The sequence below is a fragment of the Bactrocera latifrons genome, unplaced genomic scaffold, assembly GCF_001853355.1.
Source record: "Bactrocera latifrons isolate USDA-ARS-PBARC rearing strain unplaced genomic scaffold, ASM185335v1 scaffold_14, whole genome shotgun sequence".
Classification (NCBI taxonomy): domain Eukaryota; kingdom Metazoa; phylum Arthropoda; class Insecta; order Diptera; family Tephritidae; genus Bactrocera; species Bactrocera latifrons.
In genome coordinates this window covers 1,152,467-1,169,022 of record NW_017534852.1, presented here as the reverse complement: position 1 = coordinate 1,169,022, position 16,556 = coordinate 1,152,467, and the positions used below count along the sequence as shown (strand labels likewise).

The 16,556-nt window shown below is 31.0% G+C and overlaps 1 protein-coding gene across 1 annotated transcript in view; it reads right to left on the bottom strand.

Moving 5' to 3' along the window:
* The window catches only part of LOC108965364 (neuronal acetylcholine receptor subunit alpha-7), a 203,608-nt gene that overhangs the window by 111,557 nt on the left and 75,495 nt on the right, over positions 1 to 16,556 (bottom strand). The window contains exon 4 of the mRNA XM_018927711.1: positions 14,691 to 14,800. Within this exon, the coding sequence (XP_018783256.1) occupies positions 14,691 to 14,800 (110 nt within the window). The remainder of the gene's footprint in view (positions 1 to 14,690; positions 14,801 to 16,556) is intronic.

Genomic DNA, 16,556 nt, shown 5'->3' with positions numbered 1-16,556 from the left:
ATTGGCGCCACGTAGCGAAAAGAAGAAACGACTGGCGCGCTGTTGTTAACTCGGCTATAATCGCGTAAGCGGTGTCTACGCCAATTAAGAAGAAGAAGATCAACAAGTCAAACAGCTGAGATAATTAAAACGATAATTGACTCATCATGTTGGGTGTTGAAAGGAACGCAATTGACCTAAAATTGAAAACTAAACATTTTGAGTCTTTGTTATTATATTTATTAGGCAAGTTTTTCTTCATTATATGGGCGCTTTTCTTTTCCAAACCAGTAAACGAGCAACTTTGAGTGAGATGCGGTAACCAATCCGCATGGAACTCACGATCACGGCTGAAAGAAAATAACCTTGATGGGCTATTTGAAGTATTCAGTTTAAGGACTCAAAAATGTTGAATGATTTCTCACTAAGTGTTGCGGCTGGAGGAAGTGAGAGACTTAGCTAGGATTGTGCCGCTGGGTTTGGCACCCGCGCCGTAAGAATGTAATAAAATGAAAATAGCATGAATGTTTCGGATATTGACTTCGCCTAACGTTGGTCACAACAACAAACTCACAAAGAAACATCATTTCCAAATGTGTCGACATTAGCGCACTCCAGGCATTGCGTGAGCTGCTTGATTAATATGTAATTGATTCTGACTATAATCGCGTAAGCGGTATATGCGTCAATAAAGAAGAAGAAGATTTATGGTTGGTCGGAGGCTTCGCCATCTTCTCTCCAGATTCACAGAAGAAAACGACGACGGTACCAAAGAGAAATTCTATGATCGTGCACGTCGACTTCAAAGCCAAGGGGAGAGAGAAGCCATGTTTGGATTGATGGCTGAAAAATATGGCCTTCACGACATCATCTCCGACAGTACAGAGAAGCTTGTTGGCTTCGTGTAATCAAAATGATTCGCTGGTTAGGTCATGTCGCAAAACTCATTGGTGGACAACAGAAGCATGGGCGCCCACGCATCCAATGGAATCACCAAGTGTAAACCCACCTGTCTGCACTTGAGATGTAAAACCATTGTACAAGGTGCGTTCCAAAGTAAACAGCACTTTTTGAATCTAGCTCAGAATCTAAAATTCGAAGGATGATTATTTGACCAAAAGTCACATTTTAACCATTAACCACTCCCCGTATTCACCTGATTTGGCACCGTGCGACTTTTTCCTTTCGGAAAAATGCATTTGGCCATGAAAGGAAAGCGTTATGCAGACGTAGAGGCCATTCAAAAGGCTTGCACCCGCATACTGGCGGCAATACCGGCCAATGAGCTAAAACACTCGTTCGACATGCTTTTGGGCATTGAAAAAAGCTGTATTGGAGACTATTTTGAATAAAATAAATCGATTTTGCCGAAAAAACCATTTCTTTTGAACACACCTTTTAATCCCCTTTCACATTGAATAAATAGGAGCTTTGTATGCAGGTAAAGAGATAACAGATCAAAAAGTTGGGAATTATTTGGGAAAATTATGGTGGACATTAGTTTTCTATATACCAGATTAAAACTGCCTTGATAGGACATTTCATGCACAAAATTACTGTAAAACAGTCAGGATATGGTTCTGAGCACTCAATATGGAGTAGGCTTTTTATATATGTCGCCCTTTTGTTACTGTTCATAATCGAATTAATTGCACAGAAAGTCATGAAAGATTTACTAAAATTTACTGACAATACATGCGGTTACAGGTAGTCTGCTTTATATAAGTCTCGTAAGGCTTGGTACATATGTACATATGTGATACATTCGGAGTATTTCGAACTTTCGATTTCAAAAAGTGATGGTTTATGGTAATAGTGCGCCTAATATAATTCCGTCAGTCTAGGCTTTTCATACTTAAAAACAAAAAAAAAAAATAATTTGAGTGCCTCTACATCCATAATATTCCTTTTTACCAAAAATAAGCAACACTCAAATTTTGCCACACTTCGCTTATATTAATTAAGTTAAAATTATTTTCTGCGTGTAAAATTTCCAATTCGTTCACAACAAAATTGTGCCCACCCAACGCTGCGAATATCAGCAATAAACGGAAATCAGCAAAATTAAAGAGCTCCAAATTTCTTCACTCATATTTGCACAACTAACATTTAATATGAAAAATTGATCGTAATAAATATATATGGATCAGTGCATACGAATGTCTAAGTGTCGGCGTATATTCCTAGACGAATGAAGAAATTTTGAGCAGGCAACACTTACATATATTATCAGCGATATCATTATTGTATTAAAAGTATATTTGTAAGTATATTTTAAAATATGTTGAAAACGTCAAACAAGCAACACTGAAAACTATGACACTTATTGTACCGTTAAGAATATACAAACACGACGTTAAGGATGGCAATGACGACGAACTGAAGCTACGAAGAAAACTGAATACGGCAAAACTTTGTGAAAATGTTTAATATTTATATTATATATGTTTTATTTTTAACATTTAAAATATTTATTTAATATGTAACACTTATAATACTGTTAAAACTTTATATTAAATAAAGCTATTTCCAAACTATTGTTAATACCACTTTGCAACGTTTCTGTAAAAAAATTAATTTTAAGGCCGAAAATTAAATCTTCAGCGCAAAAGAATTCAATAAAATGTGAAAGCTTTGTAAAAAACTCACGCGCTTTTATCTTAAGCTTTTACATAGAGGTGAAAGCTAACATCAGCTGCTTTGATTTCGTTCAAGCAATCCAATTCGTTATCTTATAGCCTCAAATGACGTTACAATTTGGCAAAGTCTAAAACATTATCATCTAAACACTAATATTTTAATGACTTTGTGAACTTTAATTGTTTAACATTTATATAAAACACTTATAACATTAATAATCAGCTAAGTTCATGTACCCGTTTTCCTTGTTGTGTGTCGTTACATATAAATAATGGAATTTACTTTAAAGCTTACCCGAAATTGTTAGACGTCATGTATCCAAGAAATCTAAAGCTATTTACGCGTGAAAGCTTTGTGAATTATTATTGTGTTGAAAATATATATAAAGCATTAAATAAAACTACCGGTATGTTAATATTTTTATTTCTTAGGTTTTTAGCACGATTTAGTTGTCAGTGAAGCTTGTATGGATGTGAGCTTTGAAAGTTTTTTGCAGCTGTTTTAAAATGGCTTTCGTAATGTTGAATGTTCGTTAAAGTTTATTTTTAAGTTTATTTGTTATATTATTTATAATATGAAAACTGCGAAAACTGTGCAGTGAATTAAAAGCTCAAATTTAAAGCATTTAAAAACTTTATAGAAATCAGACAATATTTGTTTTAAAATTGCTTTAGTTTAGTTAATGATGTGTTTTTAATATTTGTGTGAAATTTGGTTAATAGTTGTTGTACGATTCTTTAAAAGCTTTTCTATGAAAGCTTTAGTTTAACTGATATTAACTTTTTAACACTCGAAAAGCTTAGCTTATGTGGCCAACATAGCATCTAAACACACAGAAACAAATACTAACATTGTTATTATTATTAATTATGTAAGTATCGCCACATTAATGTGTTAATCAATTTTGTACTTAAGATTTGTGTTTAATTAAAATATTTAAAAACATTTATTATATAATTTTAAAATATTGTTTGTTTTGGAATTTTTAGTTCTGTTTTAAGTAAGTTTGTTTATTTTAATTTTGTTTGTTTTAAATATTATTTCCCAGCACCGTTAATTATTTACTATATATGGATCCATTTTTTCTAATAGACTTAAGTACCGTTCCTTGAAGGATTGAGACATAAAGTTAAATATAAACCAGTTAAGAAGTGGTTAACCTGCTTTAATTCATTGAATGAAATAACAAATGTATAGTTCAGGGTCCTAAAAGTATGCAGTGAGCCGGGTTTCATCGAGCCTAACCCAGATCCTATAGCGATCCTATAAATGACCTTCAACTTATTCGGTCCTGGGCAAGGCCAGTAAGATTCTGATTATGGTATATGACAAAGCCAGAGCAACATTTCGACACCTCAATAGATAATGACATGGATGTTAAGGACGAAGAAGAGAAGCTGGACAAACCTACCGCAGAAAACTACAAAAGGTGGGACAATTAAGCACTTAAAAACACAGAAGAAAGACAACAACAATACAGCTGCAGGTCATAGAGCATCAGACCAGCGATGCCAGCGTCGCTTAGTATTATTCATCATTACTTTTCTTTAGAAAACAGATCTGAAGAACTGATCAAATCATGTTTCACGTTTCTTCGATAATTCAAAGAAGAATTCGCTATCACCTTATACACTTTAGAAGATACGTACTGCTTCTAATATTGGAATTTGTGCAGACGTCTCAAATAATATGATTGTAACCATTGGCCAGTCCTAAGAAAACAAAGAATGCTACCAGGCCTTAGCACCTTTGACCAGAGAGAGTTAGAGATGACCAATGAGAACAAATAAACTAAGTTTTTTGCTTCTGTGAGACAAGCATGTGGAGCTTAGCCTTGTTAAAGACACAAAAGCACATATGGTATACAAACTCTTTACTTGTCAAACTCATTGCCTCATATGGAGCGATTGTGTGGGCATCGAAAAATACAACTTCTTATATTCTATGAAATTGACGGACTAAAGACAGTGAAGGAATTGCCGTTAAGTTTAGAATAAAATATTGCTTTACGAAAAGTGGTAGAGTAATGAAGATGAGAGTAGATTCAAAGTACTGGAAATTTTTTAGTAATCGGAATCAGACCACCAAAACAACATATATTGAAATGGTTAAAAGTCTAGGGAATGAGCAGCTAACTCTACATTTTATCCGCGATTATGTGGAGGTTATAAACGGCACCTCGATTTAGCTTAAGTAATCTCAAGACTCGGGATAATGTTTAGCTAACAAATCTGTTGAATTGAGAAAACCACACAACTGAAGATGTTAAAAAATGGAAACACTCCGATTTGCGAGATCATGTAGAGCTTTATAATTTGATATATATATATAATTTGATATATAATATTTGAGTTTAAACGACGTTGTCCAACCTGGAAGGTGCTGAGAGTAGAAAGAATGTGTTTCAGAATGTGCCATGAACATGAGAATTATGTAACAACGGTCTTAATGAAAGAAAAAATTCTTTATTACTTATTTTGACTGCCAAGGAGAAATGTCAAATTAAACGCCGAGTTGCTTAAACACTGTTAATCAAAGAATAATATTTTCCACGCTCCGATATTTTTGGTTCTTCATAGAATAATTTGTAAGAAAATGTTCTACTGGATCTTAAGATGCACTTTCACCAGCAAAGAAGTTCACTGGCAAATTAAACGCAATGTTGCCTAAATACAACCTCTTAAACATGAGTTTATGGCGATGCGTCTTCATGTGAGAAGCTTAAATTTTTATGTTTATTAATTTGGTTAATGCATTTTACAAATAAAATTTTTAGGCTTCTATTTAGCTAAATTAGTTTATAACATATGACATAATTATACTTCAATTCCATTTTAATTAATTTTACTTAACTTAAATATTAGTAATTTAATTAAAACGTAATTATTTCGTACAAACATTGTAATAAACGTAATTAAATACGCAGCTTTGCTGGATTATTAACATTTTTTGTGCGCGTTTATAAATAAAATGTGTACAACAACAACCACTGGGCGTGGCAACAAATTAAAATCAACGAAATGCAAAGCAAACGGTATAGGGAAGCAGTAAACATAACTGTAATTGTATGCGATGGCGAGAAACTAATATTTATGTATGTGTGCGTTTGATGAATTTAACGGAAACCGGCTAACGGCGTATAACAGCTAACGGTATTGAAAAGCTCAACAGATCCGTTTTGGCGAACCCGAGCTGCAACACGAGTGTAAATTAATTGTTTTCAACAAACAATAACAAAAACAAAAGCAACACAAAAAGTAATCACCACAACAACAAAAATGGAGGCAACAATTTAATTTATTTAAATTGCGCAATACAATACACATTATCATACAAATACAATACGTGGTAATGCCTCATTTTAATACAGATTTTTTTTTATTATTATTATTAATAAATTGTTGTTAATGTTTTAATATGCTGCCACTTGTTTTAAATACATAATTTTATATACATATGCTTATGTATGGTTAAATAACGGTATGTGTATGCGGTAGTGTTTGCATTTTATTTCCATTAAATTAGTTGCAAGCTGAAGTGTGAAATTTGTTGCGATGATGATTTGGTTGGTAAGAGGGAGAGGTGGGGATGGCGACGCGTTTATTCGCTAATGCGTTGATATGCYTTGGTGTGTGGGATATGTGTTTGCGCAGAAAACTGCGTAATTTATCGTAGATGATGAGCCAACAGGGAAAACTTGAATGAACTAAAGAAAATCTGGTTCAGTTTGAAACTAGTTTCATATGAAACGGAGATGAAATTTTCGGTTTTTATAAAATTTACTACTGCGTATGATTTAGTTCCAAATAAGTTTGTAGTAAACTGTTCGCACATGTTATTTTTATTTTTTTCTTGGTTCTAGAAAGGATGAGCACTAACAAAACTTTATGAACTGAATAATTTAGAACTAGCTCACGACTATCAAAAATTCAATTATTTCGGTCTTTGTAAATTAAGACTACCATACGGATATATCGGCCATTATTTTCCAATCAGTCACTTCAATTTAGTTTAGTACAAATTTAGTACTACTAAGATTTTTTGGGCATAACTAAATTTATGTATCAGTAGGAAAAGCTATAAGTCAATTGAACAAAATTACAGTAGTGCGAGTTCTAGATTTTAATTTTTTTAGAAAAAGTATAATTTCACCATCATTCGTAGCAGCGTAAAAAAAGTAAATTTTAAGTTCAAAATTTGACTTTCGATATTTTGCGCTAAACAGGACTATCATTTAATTAAAATAAATTGCCTTGTTGTGGATTTTAGATTTTAGTACACTTCTAATTCTGTTACTTTTACAGTTAAATATTTGACTTTCGAAGTTTAGTATAAAACTTAAACTACAAAACAATTGAAATAAATAGCTTTATTAGGGATTTTGGAATTTAGTACTCTTTTAGTACTGCAAAAACTAACTTAAACAGTTAAAGTGTTTACTCTTGATATTTAGTTCTAAACCGGAGCTATAAATAAAATGAAATAAACCGCTTTAGTATGAACTTTGAAATTTAGTACGCTTTTAGTACTATAAAAAGTGACTTAAACAGTTAAGCATTTAACTCTCGAAATGTAATGTAAGTCCAAAAGTACAAAAAAATTATAAGGAAGTCTCTTTATTACGGATTTCAGAATTTGGTACTCGTTTAGTACTGTAAAAAGTGACTTAAAGAATTAAAATATTTACTCTCGATATTTAGTACTAAACCGGAGGTTTTTCATATTAAACTCTTAAAGAAATTTTATGGGATTTTAGAATTTTGCACTCTTTTGAATATGTAAATGTTATTTTAAAATAATTTAGCTAATTTATTTATATGATTTGAGTGGATACATATAAATAAATATAACATGGTACTTGAGAAGATATTATCGATTTTTAGTACGTTTTTAGAACTAACGCAAATTTAGTGATTTTATTTCAAACAGCGTTTTCAGTTGTTACTAATTGGGCGTTTTTCAAAAGAGATGGGACTCGTGCCATATTTAGTAAATTTTTCGCACTATTCTGAATGCAATTTTTATTATGTTCTAATTTTTCTATAATACGATACTAGATTGGTCGTTACATAAAAGTGTTGGAAAATGTATTGAAAAGTTTTAATACAAATTCAAAGAAGAGTTGTTTGAAGGTATTACTTTTGGCTAATTTCGTTGCATCTTGAATTTTATGAAATCTTATCTTTATTTTATTAGAAATTTATAGCTCTGAAATGGAAATGAAATTAATTAAAAGTTTTTTATGTTTAATACTCTGCAAGTGCCAACAAGAAAGTAGTTTGCGAGCACTGTTTTTGTTCCAAATAAATTGTGGTATTTAGCACTAATTTAGAACTAGCTTGGCATATATGAAAATTGCATTGATTATATCTTGGTATAATCTAATCATTGACATTGAAATGCAGTGAGCACTTTTTTTGTATAGTTAAGATTTAGTACATGTTTAGAACTTCAAAAATTCAATTTGTTAACTATATTTGCATTTGTTAAAAACGTCTAACTATTAGAAATGTGAAGCTAATCGTAAATACATTGATGAGTGTTATTTTAAAGTTTAGTACAAGTTTAGAACTCACATGAAACGCATGGAAATTGAATTAATTTGAAGATTTTGATTAATTTTATACTCATTTTGAGCCTTTCAAGAATTATTTCTTGCTACTAATTTTGTTTAATTTAAATTTTTATATTTAGTACAATTTTAGAACTTTTATAAAAGTTATAAAACTTGATTTGTTAGCTATATTTCATTTGTTAGAAATGCTTCAATTTAAGAACTAATAGAAAATATAATGTCTAATATAATTTTAAACCTCTTAAAAATTTAGAACTAGTTCAGAATGCAAGGAAATTGTACTAATTAGATAGATAGATAGATATATTTTTATTTCATGTACAATAAAAAAAAAAAAAAAAAAAAAAAAAAAAAAAAACAGCACTAGCTCGAGGCCATCATTTGATATTACTAAGAATGGAATAACGCGAGCTTTATTTTTGTTTTATTTAGATTTACATTTTTAGTACAAATTTAGAACTTGCCTTAAACACGTGGAGATGCTACTAAACGTAAATTTTTGTATTTTGCAATGTTTTTATACTACGAAAAGTTGTATTTTAATCGTATTAATACTCAATAGCACAATTTCGAAATTTAGTAGAAGTTTAGAACTAGTTTGAAACTTAAAACTCATTAGGTATTATTAAAAATTAGGATTGAAACGATATGTAGCAGCTGAAATTATGTTAAGAGATTTTTAGTACACTTTTAGAACTCAGGAAGAATTTGTGAAAAAATGAAATTAAAAAAAAAACGTGTTTACATACATATAAGTAAAACATTAAAAAATTAATTTAAAAAAAAAAAAATTGTAAATTGCAAAATTATTTATTTATATAAATACAATTTTTTTTGCATCAAGTACTTTCTGTAATTTTATATAAGAACGCCCAGCACTTATTTAGTTAGCCATAAAACTGCTAGCAGCAGACTACTACTAAGTGTACTAAAACCGACCCAGTTCGAAACCAATAATTTTCCCTGCCGGCCCTTTGCGGTTCTGTGCCGCCGCTTGTATATATGTGTGTGTGCGTGTGTCAATATGATTTTTAACGCTTGAATTTTTATGTAAATTGAAAACTATAAAAATTGCGCTTTCTGTTTTTTTTTGTTTTTGCAATAACTTGCTGCAATTTTTTATGGTTTTGGTTTAAGCGCTTGTGCTTTTTTTTATGCATTTCCTTATTTAATCACAAGTTGATTTAATTGTGTATGTTTTGCATGATATTATTTATTTAACGGTATTATGTGCGCGTTTAAAAAATTTTTTTCACCTTATTTATGGGGCACTTGTTATTGAAGTGCGCGGCTTTTAAGCGTTTGGCTTTCTGTTTTTTTGCTTTTCAACTACTCTAGTTTTGAGGGATTTGATTTTATCGTGTGCAATACTTGTAATTTATTTCGCCCAAAAGCATGCAATGTTTATTATTATTTTTTTTTTTTGGATTTTTTGAGTAAATAAATTCAAGTATTGACCGTTTAACCAGTTATATTACACCAGCGTATTGTTTCAAAGGTGCTAAGCGCTTTTGCTTGCAGGTTTTTGCTTTCAACAGAAAATTGTTGTTATAGTTTTTTCGCCTTTCAAAAAACAAATTTATTTGGAATTTTTTTTTCACATACTTCATTGCTGTATAATTTCAAACATTTCGGTTGTGGTCTCGTGTTTGGCAATTCGCAAAATTTTTTTATTTTTTTTTTTTTTATATTTTTTTCAACATTTTGTCTTTGTTTTGTAACAACAACTTGCATAATATGCTGGTTAAACCTTTGGGTGCGTGGGTGTGTGTGTTTTGGTGTTAGTGTGTAGTGGTTGTGCTTTAGGTGTTGTTGGCATTTAAGTAAGCAAAGTTTTTGTATTTTTTTTTTTTTTAAATAAATTTAATAACTGTGTTAGTTTAATTATTTAGCAAAAAGTTTTTGTTTATTTAGATAAGATGGCATATTGTTGTTAATTATTGTGGATTTTTTAAGCAAATGTGTTAGTTCGTATTTCAACACTTAGTTATGGATTTTGTTAGTGTTTGCTTGGCAAAATCCAAAAATTTTTGCTTTATTTATTATTTATATTTTCGTTTTTAGTTACAGACATACAATGTGAGGCCCACATAAACGGCAAGCTGACAATGTACACTCCCACTAGACCACTGCGTGTAAACTACTCTTATTGAAATCAAACAAATTTTCGACGTTTAGTTCATTTTATTAACCAAAAGTGTTTTTGATTTTATTTTTGTGTTTTTTTATTAAACATCTTTTGGTTTAGACAACAATAATGGCGTATGTTTATAGTTGTTAGTAGTTTAGTGCTTTTATTTTGTCGTTAGTTTCGTTAAAGCATTTAAACAGCAGTTGTGTGTGTGTGTGTAAAAATATTTATATTCAGTTTAGTAGTGGTGAAAATTTTTCATTATTTTTCCTTTTTAATAACAATGAAATATACACAGAACACACTGAGTTATAGTTATGTATGTGGAAAACAACAAAGACACATTTAAAAAATTTTTGTATTAGAATATAGGGATTTGAGTAAAAAAATACATAGTAAATATTCATAAAAAATATGAAGTAAAAAAAAGTAAAAAAAAAAATGAATAGTATTTATTAGTAAATATGAAATATAAGAAAAAAAATGTGAAAAATAAGAAAAAAATATATATCTTTTTGCAGAAATAAAGAGATTTGTTTAAAATTGCTGTGCGCTGAAAAGTAGGCTATACTTGCTCCTATTTTTTGACTATTTGTACGAATATTAAGCTAAAGTTATCGTTCCCTAACAAAGTACTGAAAAACTGATAAATAAAACAGTAAGGCCAACCGTAAACTCCTACTCAGTATGAAATATAAGTTATTTCGAGTGTTAAAATTAGTAATGCCGGTGTATCTCAGTGTCATAACAAATTGGATAGTCGGAAGTAGTCTCGCCATCAACTCAAGCAAAACCGAGATAAATTTATTTCTTCTTCTTGATTGGCGTAGATAAATTTATTTACTAGGAGATATGATTCCGGTGGCACCGCTGTCGCCAATTGGAGATAACCATCTGCAAACCGCGGATACAGTGAAATATCTCAAGCTCATTATGTTCTATGGAGTCTTTATGTGGTGGAGGGCTTTAGAAAATACCACTCTTGCAAAGAAAGAGTGTTTAAAAAGCTGCGTTTATTAGCATATACTATGGTGTATTAAGGTCCACTCCAACCATGGCATTTAACGCCATCTTCCATATTGTGCCCGCAGACATCGTCGAAAGGTGTATGGCTGTGATAGTTGTTATCAGACTTAGAGGATTTGGGTAAGTAAAAGAACACCTATCTGAACACGCGAACATCCTCACACGCTTTGACTTAATATTGTATCACTTTGATCATGGAGTCGTCAAACCGAGCTCTGGCGGCTGCTCTCTGCCCACATAACGACGAGGGAGTTTTGGGTGAGAAGAAGCCGTTGGAGGAGAGTGGCAGTGAGCTTCTTTAGGAATGGTTCAAAGCTTGGGGAAAAGGTTGGAGGAGGGATCATTGTCAGGAGCTTTCTATCAACTCCAGCTTTAGACTTCCTGCCGCTTGTAGTGTCTTCCAAACTGAGGTTGCAGCCATTAAAGTAGCAGCAGATCTACTGCTCTGGAGTTCAGCTTTCTTTAAAGAAGTGACAATTAACTCAGATAGCAGAGCAACGATGCTACCTTGAACTCATTGACAGTGCATTAAAGGTTGGTCGAGGAGTGTTTAACATCGCTATCATAGCATCGAGTGTTTTTGTGATAAAACTGGTATGGGTGGGATTCCATAGTGATGAGGTGATAAGGAAAGACACCCTAGAACCGTTATCGGTGGTATGAGAGCGGGGTTTGGCACTAGATCAATAATATTTACGTACATTATCTCCTATCAAGTATAGCCTCATTTGATGTAGATGTTGAAAATTTAAAACTTTTGTAAATTCACATTTTTTTTTCAAAAAAAAAAAAAAAAAGAAAAAAAATCACTTTCCAATGAAATAATTGCAATTTTTTGTAGACAACTTCAGTTTTGAAGAAATTCAAATTTGCTTTAACAAAAAATATCAAGGGCAAATGTAAATTCACTTAAATGTGCATAAATTAAATAAAAGTAAATGAAAATGAAAAATAAAACTTATTTAAATTATTTATATCCTTATTTAACTTGGTACTGCTTTTTATTTTATTTACTGCATTTCTAATTAGAACTCTGCAGAATTTTAGAAATAGCGAGTGGATATGATAAATGCAAAGTATCATTCGTTTGCATTCGTTTAATTTGGCGCTTAGAAAGGCATATTTCAAAGCCGTGTATTTTGAAGCTTTTGCGCTTTTCGCTTTCAAATATTTATTTGTATTCATTAAAATTAAGCTTTCATGAAATTTTTGTTATGAAAGCTCAATAAACTTAAGTGAATTTAAATATTTTTATATTTTCTACCTGCCCTTAAATGTAAGTGGACCCTTTTGAATAAAGCTCTTAAAGTGTTTGAAGCTATTTAAACTTAAGTGCATTGTGAAATGGTCATATTGTTTATTTTCCAATTCTTATTTGAATAATTGCATTTCTGACTTAAGCACCCTCTTTAAACCTAAAATTTATTAAGAAAGCAATGCAAACTTAATTTATTTGCGAAGCTTTCAAATTTTCACTTGCAAATATTTAAGTGATTATTAAGCTTCTCTTTAAACATATTTTAAAGGCTTTCTAAACTTAAGAAAGTGAAGCATTCATACGAAAGCTCTCTGGGCTTTTATAATTTATGAAGCTTTCTTTTTTTTCACTTTCGAATTTTTATTTGTAATATTTTCTTTTCGAATGAAGCTTTCCCTCTGAACTTTACATATGTTATGAAAGCTCGTTGCGTTTAAATGTAATGTGAAGCTTTTATATATTTCACTTTTGAATATATGAAAACATTTAAATATACACTACCAAAGGAAAAAGCCTTTTAAGCTTAAGCAGATTGTGAAGCTTTCACTCTCAAAAATATTTAGAATTTTTGGCTTCTTTTCGTTGTGCTATGAAAGATCTTGTAGTTTCATTTTAAGATTAGAATTGTAAAATATTTACATTAAATTCTTATGTTGTAAGAGCTGCTTTCTTTATTGAAGATTTTAAGTTTTTAATGAATAAAAAATTTCGCTAAGTAGCGTAATGCTGAAACTATAAATATTTTTTAATATTACGTACCTAAAATTTCTGTCTTAAACTTCTTGCTAAGAAAAGCTTTTGATTTTACTCCAGTCGAAACTACAAGTAGCTGAATTTTTTTCGAAATTTCATTTATAATACCAATGCTATGCTACATTTTTGTGCAGAGCTTTCGCGCTTTTAAGTGGCCATAAAGCTTTTCGGCATTTTGTACTCACAAAGCTTCTGCCTTTAAATATTATCAAAGCACCAAAGCTTCTTTTTATTTAATTTTTGCTTTGAAATATGCATACTTAGGCGTTCAAAGCTTCCTAGAGCTTTCGCTTTTGATACTTTCAATTAATATTGAAACTCATTCACAAAATTTGTAAATAACAAAACTCAAACAACTTCAAAACTCAACACAAATGAACTTAGAACTCAAACAGACAGTTAGTAACAGTTTTTTTTTACAGAACGCAACCAACTTTTTCAAAAGCTACTTGCATAACGAAAAATAAAAATGCATTTTAAGTGCAAATTTTTTTTACACTCAGTGTATATTACAACAGGGCGTGCACAATGGTATGCAAGTTAATGGTGTATACAACAAAAACAGAAAAGCTTGAAGGAATGCGCTTACAAGTACAAATATATTGGATTAAATGAAATTTTATTATAAATGGTTTATATATTAACAGCGTTACTAAACAAACGCAGAACTTATAAATAAACAAAATATGAAAGCGGAAAGCTTTGAAATCAAAATAGCAATAATGGTACTAGTACTTCCAATTAGGATGCAGTTGGAAATGCTTAAAAAGTTTCTTACAAATAAGTCGCTAAATTTATGATATAAATATTATATAAATACAGTTAAAAAAGCGCTGAGCACATAGACAAAATATAAGCTTACCTTTTGTGGCAAAAACATGTTTTTTTTGCTTAAATTTTTCCTAAATTATACTCCGAATAAAAAAGCTTTTGATTATGTTATTTACAATAATATTCAATATACACAAAATTATTTATACTCAAGTTTCTTTGGCTTGATTTCTAAGCATAATTTGTATGAATGCTGTGTAGTGCTCAAATAAATCCCCCTGAAAGTGTGCTATCATAATGTTAGAAAGCTTTTCTTAGCATACAAAAAAAAACATTTTTTGGCGTAAGTTTAATATTTTTCTTGCCTAACTTTTAACTGCCTCTTAGCTCTTGTACTCAAATTCATTTTTTTTCGTCCTAACTATAACTTCATAGCGAGCTTTTTTATAGCTTTTTCTTATTTTGTATTGCTGTTGTAATTTTTTTTGTCACATTTTTCTTTCTTTGCTCTCTCTACCAATTTATGCTTTTACTCCTATGGTTCCCCAGCAACTCACCTGTTGTACATGAGCACATCCGGCTTCCACAGCTTATTTGGCGTTATCCGCAAATCTTTCACGCCTCCATATTCGGATTCATTCCATCGTAAATTATAGTCATTCCACTCCTAATTGTTGTTGTTAGTTTTATTATAATTGCATTCGCGTTTGTTGGTTAAGCGTGGAGCAGTTGTTTGTTGAGTAGAGTAGAGGAAGAAAACATCGGTTAATAAAAAAGTTAAGATTGTTTTTATTACTACTTATAATTTTTACTATTATGAACTGTAAATTTGCATTAAAATTGTTTACGGTACTAAATACTTAAATCTATAAGATTTCTTGCAACAACGCTTTTTATTATCACACAATATTGTGCAATAAAAATAAGTTTCTTGAATGCTCTGTGAAAGCTGTCACATATTCCTGATATGAAACAAAGTATTTCCACAATTAAAGACGCGGAATTTTGATTTGATTTTTGTTAGATATCTAGAGCAGTATACACATATATGTAAGATAAATATCGATTACTTTCATGAAAGCTCTGTGAAAGCTCTCATATATTAGTGATATTAAAGAAAGTATTTCCTCAATTTAAGACTTCATATTTCGCTGTGATTTTTGTTAGATAGTTCGAGCAGTATATATACGTGAGAGATATATTGGTAAGCTATATGAAAGCTCTGTGAAAGCTCTCATATATTAGTGATATGAAAGAAAGTATTTCTACAATTTACGACCCGAAGTTTTGCCGCGATTTTTATTAGAAATCTAGAACTCTTAAGATATATATCGATTTCCGAAAAAATATTTGCGACGTTTTTTCCTCAAATAGTGGAATATTGTTACAAAAACCACCCTAAAGCTCAGTTTCGGAATATATCGGGAACAATTTTTTTTTATTTTCCATGGATAAATTTTTCTCTCGTACTAGAAACCCTTATAGAATATAAGTGAAAGGTAACTTATTTACAGATATCGTTGCTAAAAGCTCAAGTTCTCCATATATTCGGAAATAATTTTATTTCGAGAAATTTCTCTCGTCCAAAGGATGTCTATATTTCATGTTCGTGTATGTATTACACATCATAAGAATTATTTTTTACAAAAATCTCTGTAAAAATTGAAGTTCTATATATTCCATGATCGGTATACTTTATCCACGGTTAGGTGCTGCGAAATGGATTTAAAGCAAAAAGGTAAGTACCGTATCGAAAGTTGGAGAAACTTCAAAAGCATTGTCGAGTATCTACAGTAAGTTTCTATTTAAGTCGGGATAGTTTAAGACGTAGATCCAGTTAGATCCTAACAGAAACGAAAACGGTTGGTAAGGATGGTTCTCAAGAAAAGATAATAGTGTTTATTCGGGCTTACTTCATCTCTTATAGGTTGGTAAGACTTCTGATGATTCTCAAGAAGAGAATCATTTACATTAGGAATTAATTTTGTTATATTGGTGTATCACATGGCACTTAAATTTCCTCAATGGCTTTGGATTACTGTTGAATGTCACTACAAGTGGTATCTTCTGCTGAATCTTTCCCAAACTAGCGTAGCTAAGATCTTCAAAATACTCTTCTTGATCCTATAGCCTACATAAATTCAGTACTTTTTGAAATTTATTGATACGCGGTAATGTTATCCGAAATCAGTTAAGAATGAACTGCTGTGGGACTCAGTGAATCTATCTCTGCACATGTGTTACTAGTACTTGTGGCTCCTCTTCAGCTCCTTGCGCTTTAGTGTGTGCTCAGCCTTACATGAACTATGCTGCTTTTATTCAAGTGTCGCGGAAATACCGCAAGAAATCTTACAGCATATTTACAAAATCAGATACAATTATTATATTTCTATACCTGTATATACGATATATATAAATTTTTA